Source organism: Marmota marmota, unplaced genomic scaffold, assembly GCF_001458135.2.
Source record: "Marmota marmota marmota unplaced genomic scaffold, marMar, whole genome shotgun sequence".
Taxonomy (NCBI): domain Eukaryota; kingdom Metazoa; phylum Chordata; class Mammalia; order Rodentia; family Sciuridae; genus Marmota; species Marmota marmota.
Window position 1 is genome coordinate 28141115 of NW_025999853.1, and position 26330 is coordinate 28167444.

The 26330-nt window shown below is 35.3% G+C and overlaps 1 protein-coding gene across 2 annotated transcripts in view; it reads left to right on the plus strand.

Annotated features, from left to right (window-relative positions):
- Positions 1–26330, plus strand: part of Lin7a (lin-7 homolog A, crumbs cell polarity complex component) — a 133583-nt gene that overhangs the window by 69939 nt on the left and 37314 nt on the right. The window contains exons 2-4 of one of the 2 annotated variants that reach the window (XM_048804602.1): positions 20706–20777; positions 20853–20929; positions 23024–23233. In XM_048804602.1, coding sequence (XP_048660559.1) covers positions 23117–23233 — 117 coding nt within the window. In that variant the 5' untranslated portion in view covers positions 20706–20777; positions 20853–20929; positions 23024–23116. The remainder of the gene's footprint in view (positions 1–20705; positions 20778–20852; positions 20930–23023; positions 23234–26330) is intronic. The other variant, XM_015482963.2, reaches the window with a different exon arrangement.

A 26330-nucleotide genomic window follows, 5' to 3' on the forward strand; every position in this document is an offset into this window, starting at 1 on the left:
TTATCAGAGAGAAGCAATGGTACCAAATTTCAGTCAAGTTGCTAACCATCCATTATTTCACTATAAGAAACCGAAAACAGCTGTTTCCAGCCTTCCCTTTGCTCTGTTGTCAGTGCAGTAACACTTCAGAGATAAATATTTTCATCTGGACTATAAACCTGACATTAAATGGAAACTGAAATACTAATCTGCTAAACTGGCAGCATCAAACATGTGCATCAGAATGGTTTTCTACACATTTCTAGGTATGAAGGGATTGGTTGCAAACCCTACCAAAGTGTAAATGGAAAAGAATTGATGTTTAGTGACATTGAGCTCTTACACAATACATATTTTTTAAAGATGAAAAAAAAAAAGTCAGCAATTGAAGTTTACTATAAGACCATACCAGAGATCAAAGCACTCTTTTGGGAATGGGGTTGTTTCCAGTTGATAATCCTCTGAGATCTTGATGATTTTCCCTTACTATGGAGTGCAGTGCTCACATACAGAGAGGAGTAGAAGAAGAAAATTCACAAAAGTCTTGCATAAGGAGGAGACCTATCCAAGGAGTCATCAAGCTATAAGGTAGAATATAGTAAAAAAAAAAAATAGAGCAAATATGCCAGGTTTCCTACTGAGTCTCCCCGTCTTCTCTGTAGCTGGCAGTAACATGATTTCAATCAGGTGACTACTGCCCACCTCTCAACTCTATATCAGTATGACTCAAAGAAGGGCCAACCTGTGCTCATCAAGGAAGGTAAATATGATTGACTTACCCCAAGGCAGGGGTCATGGTCTCATTCCCCTTATTAGTGATGAGATTGGTGTGGTGAGATTCAATCCTGAATGAAAGGCCAAGAATGGCATAGATGGGGGTTCAAGGGTGAGTTTCTGAGAATATCACAATTATTAAAAGAGACATGGGAAGATGTAATACCCTCCTTCCCACTGGAATGTTGTTTATAGAACTGGGCCAGGTTTGGGGGTAACTATAAGAATCAGTACCAAAAGACAAAGTTGATGTTACAAGAATTCCACTGGAGTAAATACCTGGGACCTTGATGGCAAGAGATGGAGGTTTAAACTAATTGTCTAGATTCACTTTACCTTGAACTTTCTTGTTACTAGCATTTTTCAGCATTTGAACAAATGGTTCTTACATTTTGATGTACTTGAGAATACACAAAGTGCCTTTAAAAACTTTGATCCCCAGTCCTAACCCCACTGCAACTGTAAGGGTGGGAGCCAGATGTCCCTGAATTTTAAGGCTCCCCAGGTGATTCCATTATGTAGCAACATTTGGGAACCATCTGGTTTGAGCCATTTTGAATTACAACTTTCATTTCTATCTGAATTCTTCCTAACTGAAACAATAACATGCAAACAAAAAAAAGGGAAAGAAATTAAAAACATTGTGTGAGTAGCTATACAGAATAATAACACAGAAACGATATTAAGAAGAGAATAATAGTCAGAAATATGCTTTAATCATTTTTGAAAGGAACCCTAAATCAGTAACATAGCAATCAAATAGAACCATATTCAAATGCAATCAAGGACCTATTACTCTTGCTAGAGTTGACTCACTGATTATTTCCTCTTATAAAGTTTTGTATCTATTAAATAACCTGAGTTTAATTTATGTAAAATAATGAAAAGTGAGAAACTCCTTCCATGTTTATTAAATTTGGTCTTTGATGAATGTGTCTGCATAATAGAAATAAATACTGACTTTTATTATATCTAATTTCATGAAAGGAAGATGAGTTATTCTTGTCATTTGTTCCAATCCCCTCACAACATACACACACACACACACACACACACACACCTCAGTCCTCTTTTTTTTCAGCTACTAGTGGCTCCTATGAGCCCTCTAACATTTCATCTCCTTTCTAGTCTAAATTATTATTTAGAAAACCATCTAAGAAAGGGTCCAAAGTGACTTACACTCCACATGGAGTGACACAGGCAACAAACCTGATACATCACAGTGAATCTTGTCATCAATTCTGTGACTCAACCAATTTCCAGAAGAAATCATTTCTTCTTCTCTGGAAGGCTGTATTCCTTCTTATTTTGAAGAGGGAGAGTTGTCATCATTTACCTCTACAGAAAAGTTCACACAGCAATAGCTCCTAAGTCTTTTCCCTTATCCTAGATTCGAAGCACAGCTACCTATCCCACTTCATGCTTTCATTCCCCATATGCACAGGATTCAGGATTTTTTTTTAAGGATCTCAGCACCACTGTGCATCCAAGAATGGGTATTTCGGTCCCCAAAAGCCATATTTTAGACCACACTACAAACATCATACAAATCTGACAGATGTTAGTGAAAACCTTCAGTTTCTGTAAAGGTCTTCTTAATAGCTCTTAGTTATTGTTGGTCTTCACTGCTCAGTTATTGGGCTCAGTCCTCGATTTTCTACTTCATCTTCATGGAAGATTATAAAATATAAAAACTGAATAGCTACGACATCAATAGGCATCCCTAGACTCATCAGACATCAGGATAGGCCACTCAGTTTGAAAAACAAACCAGGGAAACTGACATATTAATGAGCTTTGCATTACATAGATCATATCAACATAAGATTTCTTTGATTTTACAATATATAATATACACCAGAGATAGGAAATATGACTAGCAAATCTTGTGTTGTTTTTTTTTGAAAAAAGACATTTAAAAGTATGTATTTAGGTAGGCAGTAAGAACATTAAGAGGAAACTGCATACTTTTGAAACGGGTATAGAATCTGAAGGTTGTTTTTCCATTAATACTGTTATGCTGACAATTATGATAAAAATGAATGGGAAATGTGACAAGAATAATCAGTGTCTGAGAGAATATGTGGATTCATCTGAATTGATAGCATTTATCGATTGAGGGTAGGTACTAATGAAGCACTTCAGGATAATTAAAACTTTCTGCGATTCCCCTCCCCCTTTCGCAAAGGAACTTAGGTTTTCCTATGATTTAATTTGAAGGATGTGGAAATACAAAGACAGATTTTTGTCATCCCCAAAGGCAGGTTAATAATACATTCAGATTCAAATCTTCTCACATTGATAAAACTGGCCTACTTTTTCTTTCAGAGAGAAAATGTCTTATGAAATTTTTTTCACATAGAAAATGTTGCTTTTTGGTGCCTTTCTTCTTCCATACTATAATTAAACCTGGCATATCACTTCCCAAAGTTAAATGAAGTTTGGTTCATTTTCAGGTCTGGGCTTTTTAATGAGTTAGCATCTCTGCTGCCTAAGACAGGCACATTCTCTGCTTTGCATGCCAGGGAATTTTTCTGACAGTAGTGATAATGATGCAGATGTTTTTCTTTGTGGGGATTTTCCAACAATGTCCCTAATGAAAATACATGCCTACTTCCTGGCAAATGAAAAAAAAATCATTTTTCAAAACAAAAATTTCAAATGCCTTCATCCTAACATGGCAAATGTAAACAGCTATTATTTTTCCACATCATTTTTATTGTGTTCTATGTCAAGCAATAAAATGGTTCATTGCTTTTCTTTTTCTTTTTCTTTTTTTTTTTTTTACTTTTTCTGGTCTTGATACGGAAACAACTTCCACAAAATCTCATACAGGCCCCAAGTGGAGTGGAGATAATTAGAGCACTGGGGTCAAGCTTTGCAAATTGACTTTTAGAATTGATTGGCCATGTCGTCTTGAACCTTGTGTCAAGCCCAGCTGATTCAGTTTCAACACAGAAATAAATACAGTTGCTACAAGCATTATGCCCTTAAACTTATGAATGTGACTTTGTCTTTTGAAACGCACATAGAATAGATGGAAATCATGGAAGAAGATCTGTGTAAATAATGTTTTCAGAGATTTTTTAATTTTATTTATTTTTTAATTAAACATCTGCAAAATTCAGCTGAAGTTTTAGCAAAAGTAAAATTCTGGATACACTTTCAGGTAAAAGTGAATGTTTGCTGCCTCCCTTTCCTCCAAAGAACATTTTAGGGATGAGGGTATAGCTCAGTAATAGAGTCTCCCTAGCATGCATAAGGACCTCATTCATTAACCAGCACTACAAAAAGAAAAAAAAAAGAATTATTATTATTCAGAAAACAAGCCTTTTACCAGTTAGCTCTTTGAAAAAAGAATTTCCATATAATATACAAAAGAGATGTTCTTACCCCATTCTTAAGCATCATAACCCACTGGATAGGGGAGGAACAAGTGAGGACCAGAGATGTATGTTATATCCATTGCTAAGTCACAAAAAAAATAACGTTTTAAATTTACTTGCCTCTGTTAAGAGGATTCTGTCAATGCCACACCAAATGGACAACATCAAAATACTCTTTTTCAAAACCTATTTACCACCAGGAGGGTTATCATGAGACTTCTTTCTTGGATGACTGAGCCATGACACTCTCTAGGACATATAATTAAACAGCTCCTTAGAATAGAAGGTCAAGGAGCCTGGGAAATCCAGGTGATTTAAGCAAGACAAATACAGTCTGTGATTGGCATCAGCTGGGTAGTTTATGCCACCTTCACACATTTGGCAGGTAATTATGTGCCTGCTTTGGAAGGAAACATTGACTGCCTTTTTGTAGAACAAACCCTGGAAAGTTTCAAGGGTCTACATTCATTAAAAAACAAACAAAAATTATATTGTTACTTTATGCTTGTTTACTTGCTCTACCTCAATTACATATTTTAATGTATAGGAAAATGAAGAACAATATTCATTATTTGTGAGTGTCTATGTAACCCTTGAATTAATGAGCTTGAACTAAAAGTGAGCTGTAAGGAAACATCCTTAAAGACCCACTTTCTTTTCTCTCTCTTTCTTTTTGTGCATATGTTGAAGAGCTGGAGGTCATCTTTGGTTACAAATCAGGCCCTAGAGATTGTTTTATAGATCTACTATCCGTCTTATGAGATTAATTATACAGATACTAGCATGGTGAATGCACCATAAATTGAACGTAACAGATCATGAGAGAAAAGATGTGATTTTTCCTCACAGAAAACTCCTTTCTGTGAAAAGTGTAGCCTTCATGTTTTAGTAGTGATGAGTCGGGATGATATAAGGAATGGCAAAAGCAATCTGGAATTCTTCATTCTGTAGCTGCTTTTGCTGTAGAAGATTCTGAACCACCCAACACACACACACTGCAGTTCTCAGCTGAAGATGAACAAGCAATGCTCTGCCTTCTTGTTTCAACTCTCCAACCATTAACAAGTGAACTTCTTGCCATCTCCTGTACCCTGCTGGTCACATTCTCATGCTTTTTGTTGGTGAATTTTTGCTGTTTAAAACGATCCTTGCTGAACTGCTGTCAGTGTTCTTAAGCACAAAAAGTCTGTAATGTGTACTAAAGAGAAAATATATGTGTCAAATAAGCATTACTCCAGCATGCATTAGGGTGCAGGTGGCCGTTAGTTCAGTGACAGTGAATCCCTGATATGTGTTAAATAGAAAGCAAAAACACAGGCAAAACAAGTTTAGGAATTGATGCCTCAGTGAAAATGTTATGACCAGAGGCTTACAAGGACCTAACCCTGTATTTTTTCTGAAATGATGGTTCAGTTTCTTTTAATTCAGCATCTGCAAAGACTTTGGAGGTCATCACAGTGAGTCACAGAATCAATGTTGTCCTCATTTTCAATATAAATGATTTGAGAAGAGAGATCAGGCTTAGGTTTACAGTGGCATCACATAAAAGATCACAATTCATAATCTCTTGGGTACCTGAAAATTGTAAAATATGACAAATATACTTTTGAGGAGTGGGGTGGGTACCAGGGATTGAACTCTGGAGCACTCAACTACTGAGCCACATCCCCAGCCCTATTTTGTATTTTATTTAGAGACAGGGTCTTACTGAGTTGCTTAGCACCTCGCCATTTTTGAACTCAAGATCCTCCTGCCTCAGCCTCTGGAGCCAGACAAATATACTTTTGTAGGTTTCACAGGTCACCAAATTGTGCCTCACTCATAGTAAGGTTAGTATAAGCTGAAGGACTTGGTCATAGATGAGTCCATGACAACCTCAGCTAGCCGGTAACTCCCTTGGTAAAGGACAAAGTCTCTATTTTGAGATCTATTTTGAAAGTCTCATAAATATTATCTAAGAAGTCTTTAAATGGTCCTAATATCGTCAAATTGGTGATTGAATTTCAACCTATGAAGGGGAGGGGGGCACAAATAGCAGTGTATGATAGAATGTCATTCATTTTTCAATCATCTTTTCATAATTATGCTCTTGTATATTTAAAAGATTAAGAATGATGGCACCTTTAAACAATGTCAAGAGTATTAAATTCATGGAGAAAAATCAGATTATATACACAATCTCAATGAATTCAGAAACAACTCTTGGATACCTGCCTCACAGGCTCCCCACAGCACTGCCCTCTCTGGGAACTAACAGGCACCTTGGAGTCATGCCTACTTTCTTACCAAAAGAATTGCTTGACTTTTTGCCCTCTGTGCTGCCAAGAGCAGCTAGCAGCCCAAGTAATGGGCAATTGTAAGCAGAGCTCTTCTGGTACCTCCCTTTATAACCTCATCACTATCAAACGTGGGCCCAACTTTTGTCACTCCTGCACTCAACAGTCCTGGCGAGTTTACTAGATAGGTTTCCTTGCCTGTTTGGAATTACCAGTGCTAAGAGGGGCACTTCAGAAGGACACCCAGCTGGGAAGGGTGACTGAAATTGCTGAACTATCCTACAGTACCAGCAACAAGAATAAGAGGCAGGAACCAATGTGCTGTACAAGAAACCCAATCAGATTCTGACCAGTTTCTGTAAAGTAGACCTAGAGGGCTTAGCCCCTTGACCACTAGGGTCACCACATGAGACCCCACAAAGCAAGCTACCTCTCATCACAAGAAAAGGCTCAGCAGTTTCATGGATCCTGAAGAGGCAAGTTGCATATGTTCAAAAAGTTGTAGCTGGTCAAGACAGAAAAACATTGGGATTGAGAAAGAGTGTGGAAACACAGATGCACAAGTTATTCTATGAGTCTGAGTGCCTGAACCAGTTTTCAAGCCATGAAGAGACATAGTTTTCTCAAGGTTAGCTGGTGAAGAGGACATTCCTCAGAAACTCAAGGCATCATGACAGCATCTTCAAACTTCATTCCCACACTCAAAGGGCTACTAAGGAGGTGGCAGAGAAGAGTGTGATGTAGGAAATGAACTACTGATGGTTATCAGGAGGATCAGTGACAGGGTGAAGTTTGGAAGCATCAGCTCTCTATTCATGGCATTGAAGGAAGGAAGGATGCCACCTCCCTCTACAGGATTCACTCTGGAGAAATCATACAGGAACTCTAAGATGTCCCTCTGGACTCCAGAACAAAACATCCTAATCTGCTTTTTTTCTAAGAATAAACAATGTATGACATTTGTGAAGAATATGCAAATTAGTTCATCCAAATCCAAAGAGATTTAAAGTTTATCCATTTGCTCTGGGTTCTGAAGCATTTGATTCCTGCCAACATTACTAGGAGATTGAAGTAGTCCATTTACAAGCCTGAATGGATGAGGACTTGTAGACTTCCTTTTCAGGATGGGAAAGCAAATCCCATCAGGACAGAACAGATGCTGGACCATTAATTCAAAATGGTGATTATGTTGTTGGAGGCACTATTCTCATCATTACTTTCCTAAAGGGAAAATCTGGTGAGTGGTTGACATTAATGTGGACTATGAGTCAGGAGAGACTTTGTTTTATAATTTGAGTACACGTCTCACATCCATTTTTTCATTGATGAATTCTCTGAAATAGTATACCTTATTTTGTATTAGATATGATTCTAAACCTCTTATAATCTAGGCAGCAACATTATTAGTGGTGAATTGTGCCACTGTTCCATTTTCTTCCTATACCAGGGGCAGTAGGTAAAATAGTATACAACTAACAGTGAATCCAGCATTATATTTTTTAAAAAATTTCCTGTTAACTTTAAAATATATCTAAAATTAAAATTTTTTATTTGCTTTCTTTTACTCCAAATAATTAACACCATCCATATTGTAGCATGAATTAATAATCCATTCTTTTTTGATTGTTATGTAGAAGTTGATTATAGAGATATACTACAATTAGTTTATTCATTCACCCGTGATGAACATATGGCCATAAATTATCTCTCCTAGGGGGTTGTGATTTGCTTTTTGACCCATCTCTTTCCATTTTAATCACTGTATGCACTGTAATAGATTTGGTCAGTTGGCTGGAGTTTGCCAAACCCCTACCAAAGGGGCAATATATCAGTAGCTGTGCAACATTGGAAATGCATAAGCTTTTTACTCAGTATTCCACTTCAAAGAACTTGTTATAAAGAGATGATAATCCAAAGTTATTTGTGTTGCAGTACAGGTTATTAGAACACAAAATGGCCCCTCCTTAGAGGACCAGTTAAATGAATTATGATGCATTGAAACTGAAATAATATGAAGCTTTAAAAGTGGAATGAATATTAATATATGCTGAGCTGTCACAATTTCCAAGATCACACAAAAAGTAAACAAAACAAAAAAATAGATTATAAAAGTATATAGTGACTAACAATATTTATTTTTGAAAATCAATAAATACTCTAGGAATGAATACCAAGATGTATTAACAGTGACTGTCCCTTGGTGTAGGGAATTATAAATGACTTTAATTTCTTGCTTGTGTAGTTCTACATTATACAAAGTTTCTATAGCATATGAACTATTTGTACTTTAAAATCACTCTTAAAAGTATATTTCTTTTATTCCCTTTCTCCTGGATATAATTAACTTAGAAAAAAAGACACTACATGTGAGTTAGTTAAATTAAAAAAAAAAAAAGATGCCTTGGGTTAATGTGTTCCATCAAGACTAACAGTAGCATTATAAGTTATATAAGGAAATGTTAGAGCCCCTCACAATTGCAACTTCTCAAGTCTAAATTTCTCTGAAATGATTCCATTGACACAAAGGATTTTGTAAGCCAACTAAAGAGATGACTCACAAATTATATCTTAGAGCTTGATTTTTTTCTCTGAGTATCAGACCTACAGATTCATCTGTTGCTGAACATCTCTCAAAGATCAGAACTCAAATGACATTGTCCAAAATCAAATTCATTACCATTATCTCACCTTTTTTGCCATCATCAAACTGGACCCCCCTCTCTTCTCTTGCCAAGGACCAACCACCACCAAATCCTATTCAATTTACTTCTTGATTGCATTGTTAGCATGTCTTGCCAAACTCTAATAATCTCCTTTTCAACCTTTATGAAGAATTATTAGCTATGAAGTATTAATATCTTGAATGTTATATGGGACATATTTGAACTAGAAATCGATTCCTTGTTATCTATCCTGTATTTTTATTGCTGCATCTGGCAACCTTCTTATTTAGCTATAATAATTTTAATTCAACCAATTGAATAATTAGGTTGGTCTTTAGTAACTGAGTTGAATTTTTTTCAGCAGTTACTTAAACAGCTGATATGACTTCTTGGACAATGACAACATATACCTAATGATTCCAAAATGATTGATTCATTTTCCTGATGAAGCTCTATTATAAGCAGAAACTGATCATACAACCCTTGCAAACTTTTATGTACACTGGTTAATTTCAAAACTGCTGAGTCAACTGGGGTCCTTCATGAGATTTCATGTCATCTTAATCCAATCAGTTAAAAAAAAAAAAAAAGAGGCTGAACCGAGGCAAATCCTGTTTGAATCTAACCCCAAATAAACAGAGATAATCTAGTCACATTGAATAGTGCTATACTAATTGGAAATGACATCTTCCCAAAATTTTGCTCAAGCATATCCTGTCACAGGGCACTCTGGCTGTATAACAAGAGCAGGGCAGGGAATAGCTGCCTTAAGGGAATTCTTTCTGGACAACTACAGGAAAAAGATTTCTTCCTGGTAGCTTGGCCACTTGCCACATGGACCCTGTGGAAATGCTCTGTTGCTTGTGGTCTCATTTTTTTTTCTCAAAGTTATTTGTACAAATTAATATGCACTACCTTATGAAAGTTATATGCTTTAAGAACCCATTGGAAATATAAACCAATTATAAAAATAAGTAGTGGAATTAAAGGTTAATTGCCCAGCTTTTAAAAATTAGAGTCATTCTTCAGTTTTATGGTTTCACCACTAATTATTCTGTTATATAAAAGCAGAATAATTAGTGGTGAAACCATAAAACTGAACAAAGTATTTTCTGTTCCCTTTAGAAAATTATGTGGCATAGTCACTTTAATTCACTTAAAACAAGTAATATAAATAACTTCCAGAAATTTCAAAATGGGCAGAGGTTTTGAGGGCTGTGTTCTATATTACACCTGTAGTCCTGAGGCTTCCCTGCTGAGTCCCCACCAAACCAAAATTGAAGGACATGCCATTGACTGTCAGGCACAATGGGGCATGGAGTCATTTTTGTCAAGTGATTTAAGAACACCATTTTTGAGGGTCCCTATTCTCTTCCACATCCTTTAAGAGGTAGAATGCTGCTATAAATATTTCTTAATGTGCCCTTCTTATTGGACTTCATCTGAAAGTGGCATTTTAGAAAACAAAAAAAAATTATTTTATAACTTGAGTAGGCAAGTTGTTAGATATCCAAGTGGCATCACTTTGTTCAAAATGTATCCTCATCTACTTCTAAATCCAAGCACTGGAGAACACTTGCAATTTGAGACTATATTTTCTTTTAATCTAGTAATACCATTTTTCACATTGATTCACTTTAGCACATGAGACTGGTCACAAAGCGGGGACCGTTCAATTCAGTTTTTCTTCAGCTATCTTTTAGTTAATGTCCTTTAAGGCAAATCATAAATGGCACGCGTCTCTTTGCAGCACGACATCTTCTGAGTCACATCGCTGAGCTTGGATATATACGTGTGGGCTGTAAGAAGTAGACTTGTGGTTTCAGAGTGATTAAGATGGTATCATAGGCAGGACTCCAGACATGCTCAACTCCTCTTTTGCATTCCATCCTTCCTGCTCAGGCCCTACTGACCCGTGAGGCAAGATGAAAGCACCACAAACCAATGAGGAAAAAGCATCACTTAATCAGCATGAAAACACCCAAATCCTCTCTGCTTCAACTCTTTCTGGTAAAACACAGATTGGAGAATGGAGCTTGGGCCCACACATCAAAGTGATCCCTGTCTTTTCCTTTATTCTGAACCTAAGGCATCTGGTTTGGCCTAAGAAAATAGAATGTAAAAGCAAGAGCACTTGCTACATCTGCCCCAAATAGGCAACCCCTATTCAAGACATGGCTATGGAAAGAGAAGATGGTGCACCTCATAGCTGCTAACCAAAGAGAGACCCTACCAGAACCTAATACAGTTAATAGCCTTTACCTAATACGGTCCTCCAGGTGCTGACCAATCACCCCACCGGGGCAGTGAATAAGCAGGTGTACAGAGGCTATTGTGTGAGGAAGGATAGGAAATTTTTAGTCCCACAGCATCACTTTCAATTTTAACCTTTGAATTCAGTGCTTCCCTTTTTGTTTTTAATTATAAGTAATGCCATCCTATTGATGACTTGGTTGTTAGATGCATCCTGGCAGGACACAATGGAAGGAGACTCTATAGCAAGGCTGATTTCATTTCTTGAATACACTAGTGGTATCAAAGTATGTGCGCTGAGGTTTCCTCTTCGGTGCTGAAAGCAAGGGCTGTGTATAACACTGGACAGTCAAAGGCATTAGCCACTGCATTAGCATAGTTTAAAATGGTAATGATATAATGAAGCTAATTGCCTAAAAGAAAGTCCTTCATGCCCATTATGATTAAAAATTGAAGAGTCCATTTGTCTTCTTCCTAGTTTCATGTGGCTCAGTTATCACAGAACCAAGTGGGGGGAATGTTTCCTCTCCAAGTTCTTGGCCCATTCCTGGAAGAAATGTTAGTAGCCATGTTGATTTTACCAGTGATACCATCAGACATCTTCCTTAATGGCCGAATCCTCTCTTTAAGTCATTCAACCTAATAGAGATAGCCTTTGCTTATTTATATCTCTCAGTATTTTTTTTCTGTCCAATGAAAGGCATGTTTCATTAAAAGGGATGATTAAAGAGAGAAGTACAGAAAGAAGTTACTCTGGAATTTTATCTTTCTTGGATTTTTTTCTGAATTGATTTGAGTTTTGACGGGCCCACTCTAGTAGAAATGATTTGTAAACAGTGTGTGCCATTTAATTTAACTTAATTTTATTTCGCAAACATTGAATTTCATATCCTAAACTCTTTAGTTTGTAGGAAATCTAATACTGGGATTTTGCACATGTTTTCCACAGTTGCAAAACATGAAAATACACATGAAAGATAAATTGGCAGCTATAGCTTGAATAAAATTTACAGGAGCTGCCATTTTTTGTTCAAAATATGATAAGAAACTCAAAACAAAAATTAGATACTTTTGGGAATATCACTTCCTGTAGATGAAATAATTTTCCAGTTGATCTGAAATAATTTCTACAAAACATCCTAAAATAAGTTTTTGGCGATTCAAGCTGTATTTCTATTTTATTCTAGTCGTATCAAGTATACTATGCATATTCACATCAGAGTGCTTGATTCGTAGACATAGACTTCATTCCGCTGAATGCAATTAAATTTAAAGCCATAAATGACTACAAATTCATTTTAGATACCTCCCCTGGCCTAAAATCTGCTTTCAGAAAACCTGCAGTATTTTTATTAAATTATGTTAAATATATCATGGCACAGTATTGTGAATGTGGTCCAACTGCTCAGGTGCCATATAATTATAAAATAATATGAGAGTTATAATCTTTATTTTTAATATTGAAAAGTTATTAACTTTAAAGTTAGATAACACACTGAATAATTTTTTTATTCAACTTGTGTAATCCATTTAAAAATTACAGATAGATACAGATGTCAATCTTAATTCTTATGTTTCTGTTATGTTAAAAGAAGTCATTCTTACTTATTTTGTAATAAAACCATACATATAATAAGCCATAATGCACTTTATAATGTGCTAAGATTTGGACCATATCATTTTCCCATGTGACCTTTGTTTCTCGTTGTTTCTCCTGTTAATTCTGAATATATATGGCTTTCTACTTTTTTCCGTCTTGAGGTGATTTGGACTAATATCATTTTCATTTTTCACAAAGTTGCTGAAAGGTTTATTTGTATTTCCAATTCACTGATATAAAAAGGCTTATCTGATCCTAAGTGTAATTTTATTGACATTTTAGTTAACAGTCTATCAATAAAATCTCTGGAGCACCCTATATTCAAAAGAGATGCTCCCATCCATTAAAGCATATCTGTTGCTTTGCACATTCATAAAATTTGAGGGGTAGGGGTTAATGTTATTTTTAATACATTAAATACTTGCTTAGATATATGAAAATCTTCATGTTTCAAAATCCTTACTTTCAGTTTCCAAAACTATGATTTAATTTCTGAATGCCTTCATCTCTTAAAAAATCCTTCTTGCTTTCCCATCTGTCTTTGGCTTTTGTTTTGGTTTGGATTGGTTTGGTACTGGGGATTGAACCTAAAGGCATTTTACAACTGACCCACATCCCTAGCCCTTTTATTGTTTATTTTGAGACAGGGTCTCACTAAGTTGCTGAGGCTGGCCTTGAACTTGCAATCTTCCTGCCTCAGCCTCCCAAGTTGCTGAGATTACAGGTATGTGACCACTGCACCCAGCAGCTTTCCCATCCCTTAAAAAATATTTTCTGCTTTATTAAAAATCAAGCAGTTGAATTATAATTTATATACTGAAATATTTCCCCATTTTAGTATACTGTTCTAAGAGATTGCAGAGTCATGTACAGGGATAAAATCAGCACCATTATCAAGATATAGAACACTTCTGACACACTGCAAACTTTTGTCAGGCGATTTCCACCTTTAAATTATGGTGGAGATAGATTTGATATGCTTTTAGTCCCTATAGTTTCACCCTTCCCAGAGTGTCATATAAATGAAATCATAGAATCTGGCTTCTTTCACTCAGCGACACGCATTTGAGATTTGTTCATTTTGCTGTATGCATGAGCTGTCTGTTCCTTTTTATTGCCAAGTACTATTCCATTTTACATACCTGCCTTCATTAGCATATTTGTTCACAACTGAAGGATATTTGGATTGTTTCTAGTTTGAACAAATTATGAATAAAGTTTCTGTGTGCGTCTTGTTTTGTATGAATATAACTTTTGTATTTATCTCAGATGAAAAGCTTCAAGTAGAGGAATGAATCTTATAGAAAATGTACATTTTTCTCCATAGAAAATTGTTTTTCTGATTTCTCAAGTAGCTGTACCATTTCATATTTTTACCAGCAATGTATGAAACTTTCATTTGTTCAAAATTCTCACCTACACTAGATATTATCAGTAGGTTTAAAAAAAATACCTACACAGTCTAATAAGTGTGTAGGTGAATCTGATTGTAGTTACCATTTGAATTTCTCCGGTGACTATCTTCCTATATTTGCCACCCGTGTCTTCCTCGATGATGTACCTATTCAAATACTTTATCCAGTTTGTCATATGATTCCTTTCTGATTATTAACTTCTATGAGTTCTTCATAGATTCTGGATATGAAATTTTTATCAGGCATTTTGCAAACATTTTCTACTACTCAACTTATCTTCTCATTTTCTTAACACTGTTTTCAAAGAGTAAGTTTCTGCTTTTCATTAAAACTATGATTTTTGTCTGTCCTCAGATTCTAAGTCCCTGATATTAAAAAATTTGCACTAATTTCTAATGGACGTAATTATAACTTCCAGAGTTGGAGGGAGTAGAAGAAAAGAAACTAAAGATAGCCTAGTTCTGTATAAAATTTACTTGAAAAAATATAGCAATCAGGAACTCTTTTGGCTGTGCAAGTAGCAGAAAATCCAATTTCACTGGCTTCAGCAAACAGGACTACTTTTCTTCATTACAAGTGGAGAGACAGTCAACTATTTGCACAGATACAGGAACCCCAGGTAATCAGAACTGATGAATATGCACTTCCGTGGCCTTTCCCTGGAAGTTGGAGGTTGCAACCATAGCTGATTATATATATACACTCAGGACCAGAAGTAGAAGATGAGGGCAATACTTTCCCAGAAGCTTCTCACCTAATTCCAATTGAATGCTCATCAGACAGAACTGGGACATGTGACCAGTGAGAGAACATGTGACCAACTAAAAGGAGGGGACTGAAAATGGGGATTGTGTGAGGGGAGTCTACCTAGGGTCTACCTCTCATAGAAAATTTTAAATAACATCAAAGTACAGCGTGCAATAAAAGTATTGTACGAAAGTAGAAGATAGGACATTCAAAATCTAGTTTTAAAATAAAAAAAATATTAAACTTGTTGCCTGCTGAGCAACCTTCTAAAGGCATCATTCTGGTGGCATCTCAGCTGTGCATGAAGTTGAAATAAACAGAAATAACAGCTATTATAACTATTACAATAAGAGCATAAAAAGAATAAAGGTTGCATTTCATAAGGCCATGTGCCTTATTCTTTTTGACTCCCTCTTTATAGATGACGTTTTACATAATAGAAAACTTAGGTTATGCAGATGGTAGGTTGTTGGAAGTTTGATAGAAAGGGGATCCAGGATGAGACACTCATGATTTGACATCCCTTCCCTGTCTCTCTGTTCCAATTAGGATTTTCAAGATCAGGAACTGTACACTGGAAAATTCATTTTGTGATATTGTCTGGCTTTTGTATAAATTACACTTCAAAAACAGAAATCGTCTCATACTAGAATTTTAGTTGTTTAGCTCAACTCTATCTAAATGGGAATGCTGTTGCAAACTTGGTAAATAAATTGAAGTCAAAGTGGAGATTTGACTTCATTTATACTTGCTCATCACTCAGTGATACAATTTTCATCCCCCCCCACAAAAAGGTAGTTCGTTCGCTTCTTAGTATAAAGAAAAGCAAAGTGTAAGTCACCTAAATGTTTTCAAATAGCCTTTCCACAGTGAAAATTAATGTTCTTTGGAAGTTTTAGAAACAGATTTTTTTTCTTTCATAATTTAGACCAGATGCCTAACACATAGACTAGAATAATTCTAAAATGAATGTTGGCTGAACAATTGAATAAATGAACTTTCTGAATCAACTCACTACAATTCCATTGCCCTCACTTTTATCTTTGTAAAATTTCACTGGCTTTCAATAAATTCTAAATACAGAAAATGTGATTGAATTTGTGAAATTTATCCAAGGTTGGGAAATTACTGCTGCTGAAATGTGAGGTAAAGACACAGTACTAGAGTTTCTGTCAGTAGCTAAACAAGTTCTAGGAATTAAACCTTTCCTGTCCAGTGGAATATGCTGAGAACTGCTGTGGGTGACATTTATCATACATCTGGGACCCAAAGGATTCAGGAGATGCCAAGCCCCACTTCCCCTGAGGCTCATACAACCATTTCCTCTTTTTACTTGAAGAACTTTATCAGGATATCTTATAAAATATTTTAGCTTTCCATAACAATTTTCTTCACAATCTTACAAATACTTTTATAACTGTCCTTTAAAAGTAAGATAGTCAAGGATCCATGTTGTCTCTTAGACAACAGGAGCTCATAAGGTGACACAGCTAACGGAAACAGAATTAACATCTCCAGGCTTTGTCCTGACTCTGGGAACAGACTATGTCCCCTTCATCTCACATATAAAGATGAAGGGATCAGAATCCATTTTATTTTATAGGAAAAAAAGATGGATAATAATATGGGGTTTATTTCACTGAACTTTGGCATCTTATACTGAAGGGAGAGATTAAAGTATTATTTCACTTTCATCTGAAGTGATGAATTTGTTAGTTTCAGAATGGTGACCTTGTATACTTGCAGCCACCACTTGTTTAACATTTACCACTATACATATACATATGTTACTTGATAAATTTTATATACTTTATTACATATGATAAAACTTCATAGGTAATTTTATTCAAAATACAAAGAAATGTTTGTTACATTTGCATATCTTCACACATGCTACCCAAATACTAGCGATCTGTTGCTGTCTTCACATAAGAGTATGTGAATGATAAGCTGTTAGAAATAAACGAGCTCATAGATATAAAATACTTAACATTACATTTAGTCCAAGTCCTCATTAAATGCACATGAAAATCATGATAATTTACTCCAACAATGATTGAACATTTACAAGAATCCTTAGTGCTATACAAGTGTGTTTTTGTGGTTTACTAATTGTTGCATATTAGAAGAGAAGGTGAAGCTTGATTCCTTTGATCAGGATTTCTCAACTTGATCACTACAGATAGATAGCCACATTGTTCCTTGCTCTGGGGGGCTTCCCTGTGCACTGTAGAATGCAGGACCCCTGGGCTATCACATACTAGACAGCCACAGCACTATCTTCCTCCCTATTTGTGACGAACAAAAATGTCTCCAGGCATTGCTGCATGTCTCCTAGAGGACAAAATTGCTCTTAGTTGAAAACTATAGTCTTTGATCAATTCTTTGTAAACAGTGTTCATGGAATACTGGTCTAGTGAAATTCTCCACTAAAAACTCCCAGAGTCAGATGAGATGAGAAGCATTTAAAAACAATTTAACAGCAATAATAATAATAACGTTATTTTTTGGTTAGCTTATTACATGTGACAAATTGTTCTGTTCTTATTAAATCCTTATAAAGACTGAGTTATTATTGTAAGGCACATTTTTCATATGAGCAAATGGAGCCCCAGAGAAATCAAGGGCTTAAACTGACCACCATCATAAAATTAGAAAGTGGCACACCAGAGTTTGTTTCTGAGCCACCTCCAGAGAGTGTGCAGTTATCAAGACACTATTGTCCCCTGCATATCCAGCTTAATTGAACATTCAAATTGGGATGTTAAGAATAATTATTCTTAATTTGTGATATTTATTAGGTATTTATCTCAAGCACTTACAAAATTACCTTTTGTCTTAATCAGTTGATGACAACCTCCTAATTATTTGCTAAATGGTTGTCCTCATAAACATCTTTGGATGCAAGCAACGTAGTCACTTTCCCTGAAAAAAAATCAATCAAAATAACTCAGATAAATTCAGATGGCCAGGAACTGAGGAGGGAGAAACTCACTTTGCTTTAGGAAAGCAGAGAACATTTAACAGGGAGATAATATTTGAATTGGGCCTTTAATCATCCTGTTAAAGTTGGATGACTAAGTGTCTGCCAGGTGGAATGGCATTTTAATCAGAGTAAACAGGATATACAAAGGACAACTGTAAGGGTTTGATATGCTTGGGGAATGGTAGGAGCCAAGGACAGGAGGTAGGAAAATAAGACTAGAGGGAAGGTTGGGGTCTTCGTTGTTATTTCTGCCTGATCCCCACAGGCATTTGACTCTGTCTCTTTAACTCTTAACAGCAGCAGACGGTTGAGAGCACAGTAGTGACATGGTCAGGTAGATACTTAACAATGTAGCTAAAGTGGATGGTGTTTGGTGGTAGGAGCCCCCATGAACTCTAAGGCAGCACTTTCAACAAGAGATAGTGAGGTAGGGTAGAGCAAGGGGTTGGGTATGAGAGAGGTTATTAAAATGAAGGATAGGGAAAATCCTCCTCTAACATGGGCTTTTGGAAGAAATAAGTAGAATTTATTTGTTTCCTTTATATTAATCTTATTTTAAGTGCTTAACTCAAAAGCTAATTCAAAATTTGATTAATTCATCCATATAACAATCATGTATTGAGTATCTAGGGCCAAGCTAGTTCTATGAGACAAAACAATGCACTTTCAAGGAACTAATGGAAATGACTTGATAGCTATTCTGGCAGGAGAATTTTCGGTAACCTACTATAGATTCTACAGATGATCATCTGGAAGCAGTTCTCATCCCCATTTGGATTTGCCATAGAAATTGAAAATTAAAATTGTTTGGTTCAGAGCTACAGGAATTGTATTCCTTCCATTTTGGTCCAGACCATTGTCTGCATTTCTGTCTAACTATGTCACCTGGGAATGATGAGTCAGCATTTGTGGAGATTCAACCAGATGTTGAATCTCCACAAATGAATGTTGAAATGTTGAGAAGACAGTGGCCCTAGATACCCATACATGATTGTTATATGGATGAATTAATCAAATTTTGAATTCACTTTTAAGCATTTAAAATAAGATTAATATAAAGGAAAAATACCCCTTCAAGCCTTCAATAACAATTTTTCTATTTCATTCCTTACTGCAATAGCAAATGGATCATGCCCCAAACTACTCTAGCATAATACCCAAAATGGACTTTTACCTCTATGTGTTACGCAATAGATTCTTATGACTTTATTATTTAAATTCAAAATTATCATACAATCCTACATATTTTACCATGTTATTTTTTTCCAAATGTCTTCCTCAAACTAGACCTTACTTCAGTTTATTTAAAATGACGCATTTTATTTTACCACTGATATAGATTTTATAATCCCACCCCTCTATGTTTAGAAGGAATGTTTCAATAATGTTTAGAAATTATGTTTCAATAATTTTTATAGTTGTGACTAAAGCCATAAACAGTAGTCTTATCCTACTAAATTGATAATCTTTATCCACTTTTCAGATGGGCAGATAGAAGGTCAGTACAGTAAAACAAGATCTCATAGTTCCCCAACTGTACTATAAAGATCAAACTTGGGTCTGCAAACAGAAAAAAACTGTGTGTTTTCTATGACATCCTTCTTTTTTATTATTTTATTTTATTTTATTTTTTAGTTTTCGGTGGACACAACATCTTTATTTTATTTTTATATGGTGTTGAGGATCGAACCCAGCACCCTGTGCATGCCAGGCGAGCGCACTACTGCTTGAGCCACATCCCCAGCCCTATGACATCCTTCTTTATACATATTTTACCACTTTTATATTTCAGCTGAATTTTCACATGAACTATAGCTGACATGTTGCCCCATGTTGCTAGTTCTAAGGATCTCTTACTTACCTGTGTTCTGGAATACCATTGTTATCTCTGGGTTAAAAGACTAATTGATGGCCTTACTTGCTTATATTAAAAAAAAAAATAGATTGACAGGGCAGATTAAATTATAAATATTCAAAGTTATGATTGTATATCATTAATAGTAACATATCTTCCAACACATTGTGGCTTGGACCAAGAAACAGACACTGCTACCTTAGCTTTGTGGAATATCACTTTAGAAAACTTTTCACAGGGCTGGGATTGTGGCTCAGTGGCAGAGTGCTTGCCTTGCACGTATGAGGCACTGGGTTTGATCCTCAGCACCACATAAAAAAAATAAACAAAATGAAGGTATTATGTCTGTCTACATCTAAAAAAATAATTTTTTAAAAAAGAAAACTACTCACAAAATATTTCAAGATCCAAGAAATAATGATGTACATAACCTTTGTCACTAATTGTAGAGCTAGAGCTATATGCAATGGTAAAAATCTTTACTCACCATGGTTTTTTTTTTTTAACCAAATATAAACGTTTTTACTTTGATAAACATGGACAAATTCAAAACTTCTAAATAAATGTCATTGCCTTTCCTGCCTGGACACCTTCCCCACTGCAAAATAGGAGATACGTTTGGTCCAAATCATCAGGATAATTGATTCAGACCTGTTTCATTTGTGATAGGGAACTTTAGTCCTAGAATAAAAATCTAATGTTCTATCTGCTATGAAAGAATTAATAGTCTTATTATTTCTTACACGCTCTTTTTTTATGTGAACATTTTAGGTATATCAATACATGCATGAAACGATAACTGTTAATGGCTGTCCAGAATTCCGTGCAAGGGCCACAGCAAAGGTAAGGCTTGAGTAACTTTAAAAATATACTTGACCACAGTGATCTAGTAATTGACTGTGCGCGTGTGTGTTTCAGGTATTCTCGTGTGTACACTGTAAGAGAATTTAGACATCAGTGGCAGCCCAGAGTCTAGAACCAGTACTACTTCCCAGGTAAAAATCCTAATGGAAAATTGAACGTTTCTGCTGCTTCTGTAGCTTAAGAAAGGAGAATGATTTCATTAAACTCACTGAATGTCCATTTGGCACAAGCAAATCTCCTGGCTCATTGTATAAAATACTACATGGTTTTCTAACACATTCCTCTGCTCCTAAAGAACCTATATCCTACTCAGTGTATGAAGATTCCTTTGCTCAGGTCTAAAGACCTAAAAAGAAGTTATGTATGACAGTAACTCACCTGCACCCACTGATGTATAATCTTCTTTGTATTCAGCAGAGCAGTGGGTAACTTGCTGAAAGAATGTGGCATTTACCTAAAGGGAAGACCTGTCACATTTTGTGGTAGTGACCACTGTGCACTTTAAAAACCCAAAATCCAGACGTTACAGAGACCCTAGTAATAAAAATGCTACAGCCATAGGATCATGAAATTTTCTGGAATCTCTACCATTAGGAAACAGTTTTAATCTAAAATCACTGATGCAATTCACATTTCACAAATACAGAAATGTTATAATAGAACATGACTTGCTTTTTAAAGACTTTTCTCTTTCTAATAATGTATGAGCACTAAGAACCAGTGAAAATAATCAGAATTTTCCATTTAATTCTTTTTTTTGTTACATCACCTGTTTTTTTATTTCTCTTCTGATTTTTTAGTTTTCATTTTGTAACTGAACACTGTAGATTTGTACTTTTTTTTCCTAACCCAGGCTAAAAAAGGGTATTATTACCATTACATCATGCTTTGCTTGTACTGAAGTGGAACACGCACAGAAAAATGATCCCTACATGGTTTAATTAAGGGGAAAGTGAATTATGTAGTGTTTTACCATTCTCATTTCTTATTCATGTAGAACAGCAGGAGAGCAGCATAATGTTGCAATAGCACAATATTTTCTGGTTGTTTCTGGGCTGTCTGCATTGCATCCATGTCAGCCATTAAAACCTATGCATGACAACAAGGTTTGCATGAGCAAATGCATGTAGCTAAAAACAAGCCATTATTTCCATATCATTCACTATCTTTCACTAAATGCAGGCAGTAGCATAATGCTAAATTGATGTGATAATGCTGTGTGTGGAAAAAGAATGTACAGTAGTTGGGAATCAATATTTTTACAGGATTGAGTAAATCACTTTATAGTAAGTATCTAATCAACTGTGGTTAAGTCAGGCTAATGGAAGTGGAAAAAAAGAAGCAGGCAGAGAATCTTTTCCTGATTGAAACTACTCAAATGCTGTTATTTTATTCCTATGTGGGGTGGGAACTAATGGTAAGTTGTTTTCTGGAACTTCTTTAAGGAAATTAATGTATGAATTTTAAAATAAAATTTTGTTCATGTTAAATGATGTTTTGTACATCCAGGTAGAAAGCCATGAAACTACTCATTTTGCCTGTTACCATAGTAGTTGAAATATTAATGTAGGGGAAAAAAAATCTTCTGCCAGATAAGTGATCTCCCATAATAATACAGAATATTGGTATGAATAATAATAATAATCTGAGTTCATTATTTAATTTTAATTTGTATTTTCTTTTAGATATGCTCAGTTAAAAAAAAAAAACTTTAAGTTTATTAAACCAGTGATCTGGCAATAGCAAATTACATATATATTCCCAAGAGTATACACGTGTAAATGCTCTTTAGATTATTGAATATTTATAAGCATTCATGTGCAAGCATCAGGGTAGACTGTGTGTCTTTTAAAAAAGTGCAAGACATAATCTGTCATTAAGGTGCTCATAGTCAACATATGTACAAAATACTTTTAATACTAGGTAGTATATGTACCAAAACTATTTGGAGCCCAGGAATAGGAGTATTTGCATAAGTGAGCTAGCTACCTTAAGTGATATAGTAGATAAGCTTTATAAGCTTGAAAACAGCTGGGTGGGGTTTGCCAAAGAAAGGAATCCTAGATGGCATCTAAATGAAGACAGGCCCCTCCCTTCTGGGTTTCTCTTTCACAGGAAAATGCCAAAAAAAAAAAAAAAATTAAGATGTTGTGTGAGTTGCCCCCTACAAACACATTAGCTTTCTTTCCCTCATTTTATTACCAAAAGACCATCTTTTCTTTCAGGCCACAGTTGCAGCTTTTGCAGCTAGTGAAGGCCACTCCCACCCTCGGGTAGTCGAACTGCCAAAGACTGATGAAGGCCTTGGTTTTAACGTGATGGGAGGAAAGGAGCAAAATTCTCCCATTTATATCTCTCGCATCATTCCTGGAGGGGTGGCTGAAAGACACGGAGGCCTCAAAAGAGGAGACCAGCTGCTATCGGTGAATGGAGTGGTATGTTCATAAAATAATCAGAGATTTTTCTCCCTAAGTATGTTCTTTTCTTTTTTTTTTTTCTGCTATTGCTAAAGTCATTGTCGAAATTCTAGAACAGATCTTAATTTTGATTCCAACCAGTTTCCTAAGGTTTGATGGACCTTAAACCTATAAGAGTGGTAATTTTATATTTTTATGTCTCATCTTTATCTTGTTCAAATATGATCAATATCAGCTAGTAGAAAAATCATCCCAAGAAATTATCCAAACTTATGGAATTTTTCCCCCAAAGAACTATTGTTGATTAATGTTTAGAATAACATAATAATTTCAAGGTACTTTTTATTTTAAGTTTCTGTAGCAAACGCACATATTTTAAAAACAAAGAGAGAGCTGGGCATGGTGGCATATGCCTGAAATCCCAGCAACTCTGGAGGCAGAGGCAGGAGGATTGCAAGTTCAAGGCCAGCCTTGGCAACTTAGCAATGCCCTCAGTAACTTAGTAAGACCCTGTCTTAAAAGAAAAAATAAAAAGGACAGGGGATGTGGCTCAGTTTTTAGAGCACCCCTGGGTTTGATCCCTGGTGCAAATAATAATAATAATAATAATAATAATAATAATAATAATAATAATAAATTAAGAATAAAACATCTTACTTTATACTCTATATGTGCTGTTCAGTTTAAGAAGGATACTTTTTGTTACTAAGGATTGAACCCAGGGTGCTTTATCACTGAGATACATCCACAACCTTTTATATTTTTTGTTTTGAGACAGGGTCTTGCTAAGTTGCTGAGGCTAGTAGTGAATTTGTGTTCCTCCTGCCTGCCTCAACCACCCAAATTGCTGGGATTATAGCCATTACTGTACCTCAAAAGAGGAAATACAAGAAAAGGAAAATACACTCAATTTTTAAGCCATGTCTATAACTGTAAAATAATACATACGTAGTAGCTCCCTCCGCCATAAAGTTTGGTCACATTATCTCTGCATTTTATAATACTTTTCCAATGGAATTAAATTCAAATATATGTTTTAAATTGAACATACAAATGTACATTTGTTTCAAAGCTTCATATTCTTTGGATGTAGTTCTGCCACATGGCATCCAAATAACGAGTTGCTAAAGAAATAGCTTCATATGAATACATAGCTCTCTCTAACTTCCACTTATGTATAAATAACCTAAAAGCATAAATTTCAGAAATATAAATAAGAATATATTAATGTTTACTTATCCATTAGTCTAAGATCTTTCCTCTAAGAACTTAAGATTTGATATATAAGCTAGATGGTTAAGATTTAATATTTAAGCTAGATGGTTCTTTATAGCCATATTTATTTATGCTTAGAATACAATATCCAATATAAAATGTATTTAGAATGCAATATTTTATTGGTAACAATAGAGTAAAATTCTTCCATATTTATATCTTAAATTTTGCTGTTTACTTTTAGCCTGGCAAGTGGTTTCATACAACCAAAAAAATATTCATTTAACTTGGTTTTTCTTTAATGCACATCAAAATTATCAATCCACAAACAGTTTATATCATTTCAGTATTCTAATTCTAAAATGCTTTGAGAGAAGTTTATTATTATTATTATGATTGGTCTTGTGATAGTATTACTTTTTCAAAGCATGTTCCAGTGACAATTTTAGAGCCAAAATTTCTGGTAGAGGGCTCTTAGATCTGGGGCATACAAGTGTGGCACACAGTAATCTATGCCTTGGGATATAAATTTATGACTTCTCTGAGTATATTGAGTAGGCCAAAAGAAGGTATAGGTTTAAAAACAGTATGAAAAAATAACAAAAATACTGAAATATAATAATTGTATTGTACAAAGCAACAATAACTATATAGGATTGCAATTTAATAGGTAATTGACTTTGGGCTATCAAGGGAGCTGAAAAGCCTCTATTCGACCCACACATTCACAGGGAACATAGCTATAAGCATTACACTCATCCATTCCTTGCAGTGACCTTGTGGTGAACCTGGGAGGTGGCAGGGAAAATTGAAGCAATGGAATCAAACAGATGGGGTTCTAACCATTCCATATCCATATGATTATGGGTTAATCTCCTCTGAACCTGAGTTTCCCTATCTGGGAAAGAGAAATAGTAAATCATTTCAAGGGCACTGATAAAAATTGCAGTGAGGCAAAATGTTCATTACGAAGAGTCCTGTAATAGTATGGTCACACTCAACTCAGATGGGCAAGAGTGGCTACTGAAGAAGTTGAGGTGGGTGAGGCACAACAATCCCAATGATATCATTTTTGCTATTTATATTAAAAGAAAGACTTAAAGCAAATTCTTCTCCACATATAGGTAGATGTTAGCATATATGTATTAGCAAGAAGGTAGTAATGGACTCTTACAACCTCTTCTGTAAATTTGATGACATTCCACTCTGCCCATTCATAACCTTGGAGAAAAATATTCTCTTGAGTCAGGTAAGACAACATAACAGGTTCAGGGATTTTTACTCATATATTCAGCCTCAAAGACCAGAAATTCAATCAAACCAACAGTTGGAAATAGGATGGCTTAATGACAGAACTTTAGCCCCATCCCACCTATTCCTGCCCCTCTAATCCTTTGGTACAGGTTATAGGCATCCTTGAGATTTTTCCACCGTATGCATGCAAAGGTGAAAAATATTTTTATACTACCAAAATATTTTTGTACTACCATATATTTAAATCTATAGTTTTGCCAATTAACTTCTATAAATTATAACACATCATGCTGGTTAATCAGTTACTAAAAGAAAATCATTTGCTAAACATCATTTATTCATTGAAATAAGTATAACAAACACTCATGTGGTGGACACAGCTAAAGTACTGCCTTTCTGATATAAGGCTGGCCGACCACCCTAGACTGATTTATTAAGCTCCTAAAATTTCATCTTAGAATATTGCACCTCTGTATGACGATGTAAGCTGCGTACATTAAACTGTTTAAAAGTAAGTAATATACATTTTAACAGCAGATGTTCATCAAAAAGTAGTTTTCTGTAAATGAGAAACTTCAGGACCCAGAATTTATTCATAGTCACACAAATAGTAATTAATGTGTAATAGTTAATTCAATTCTAGGAA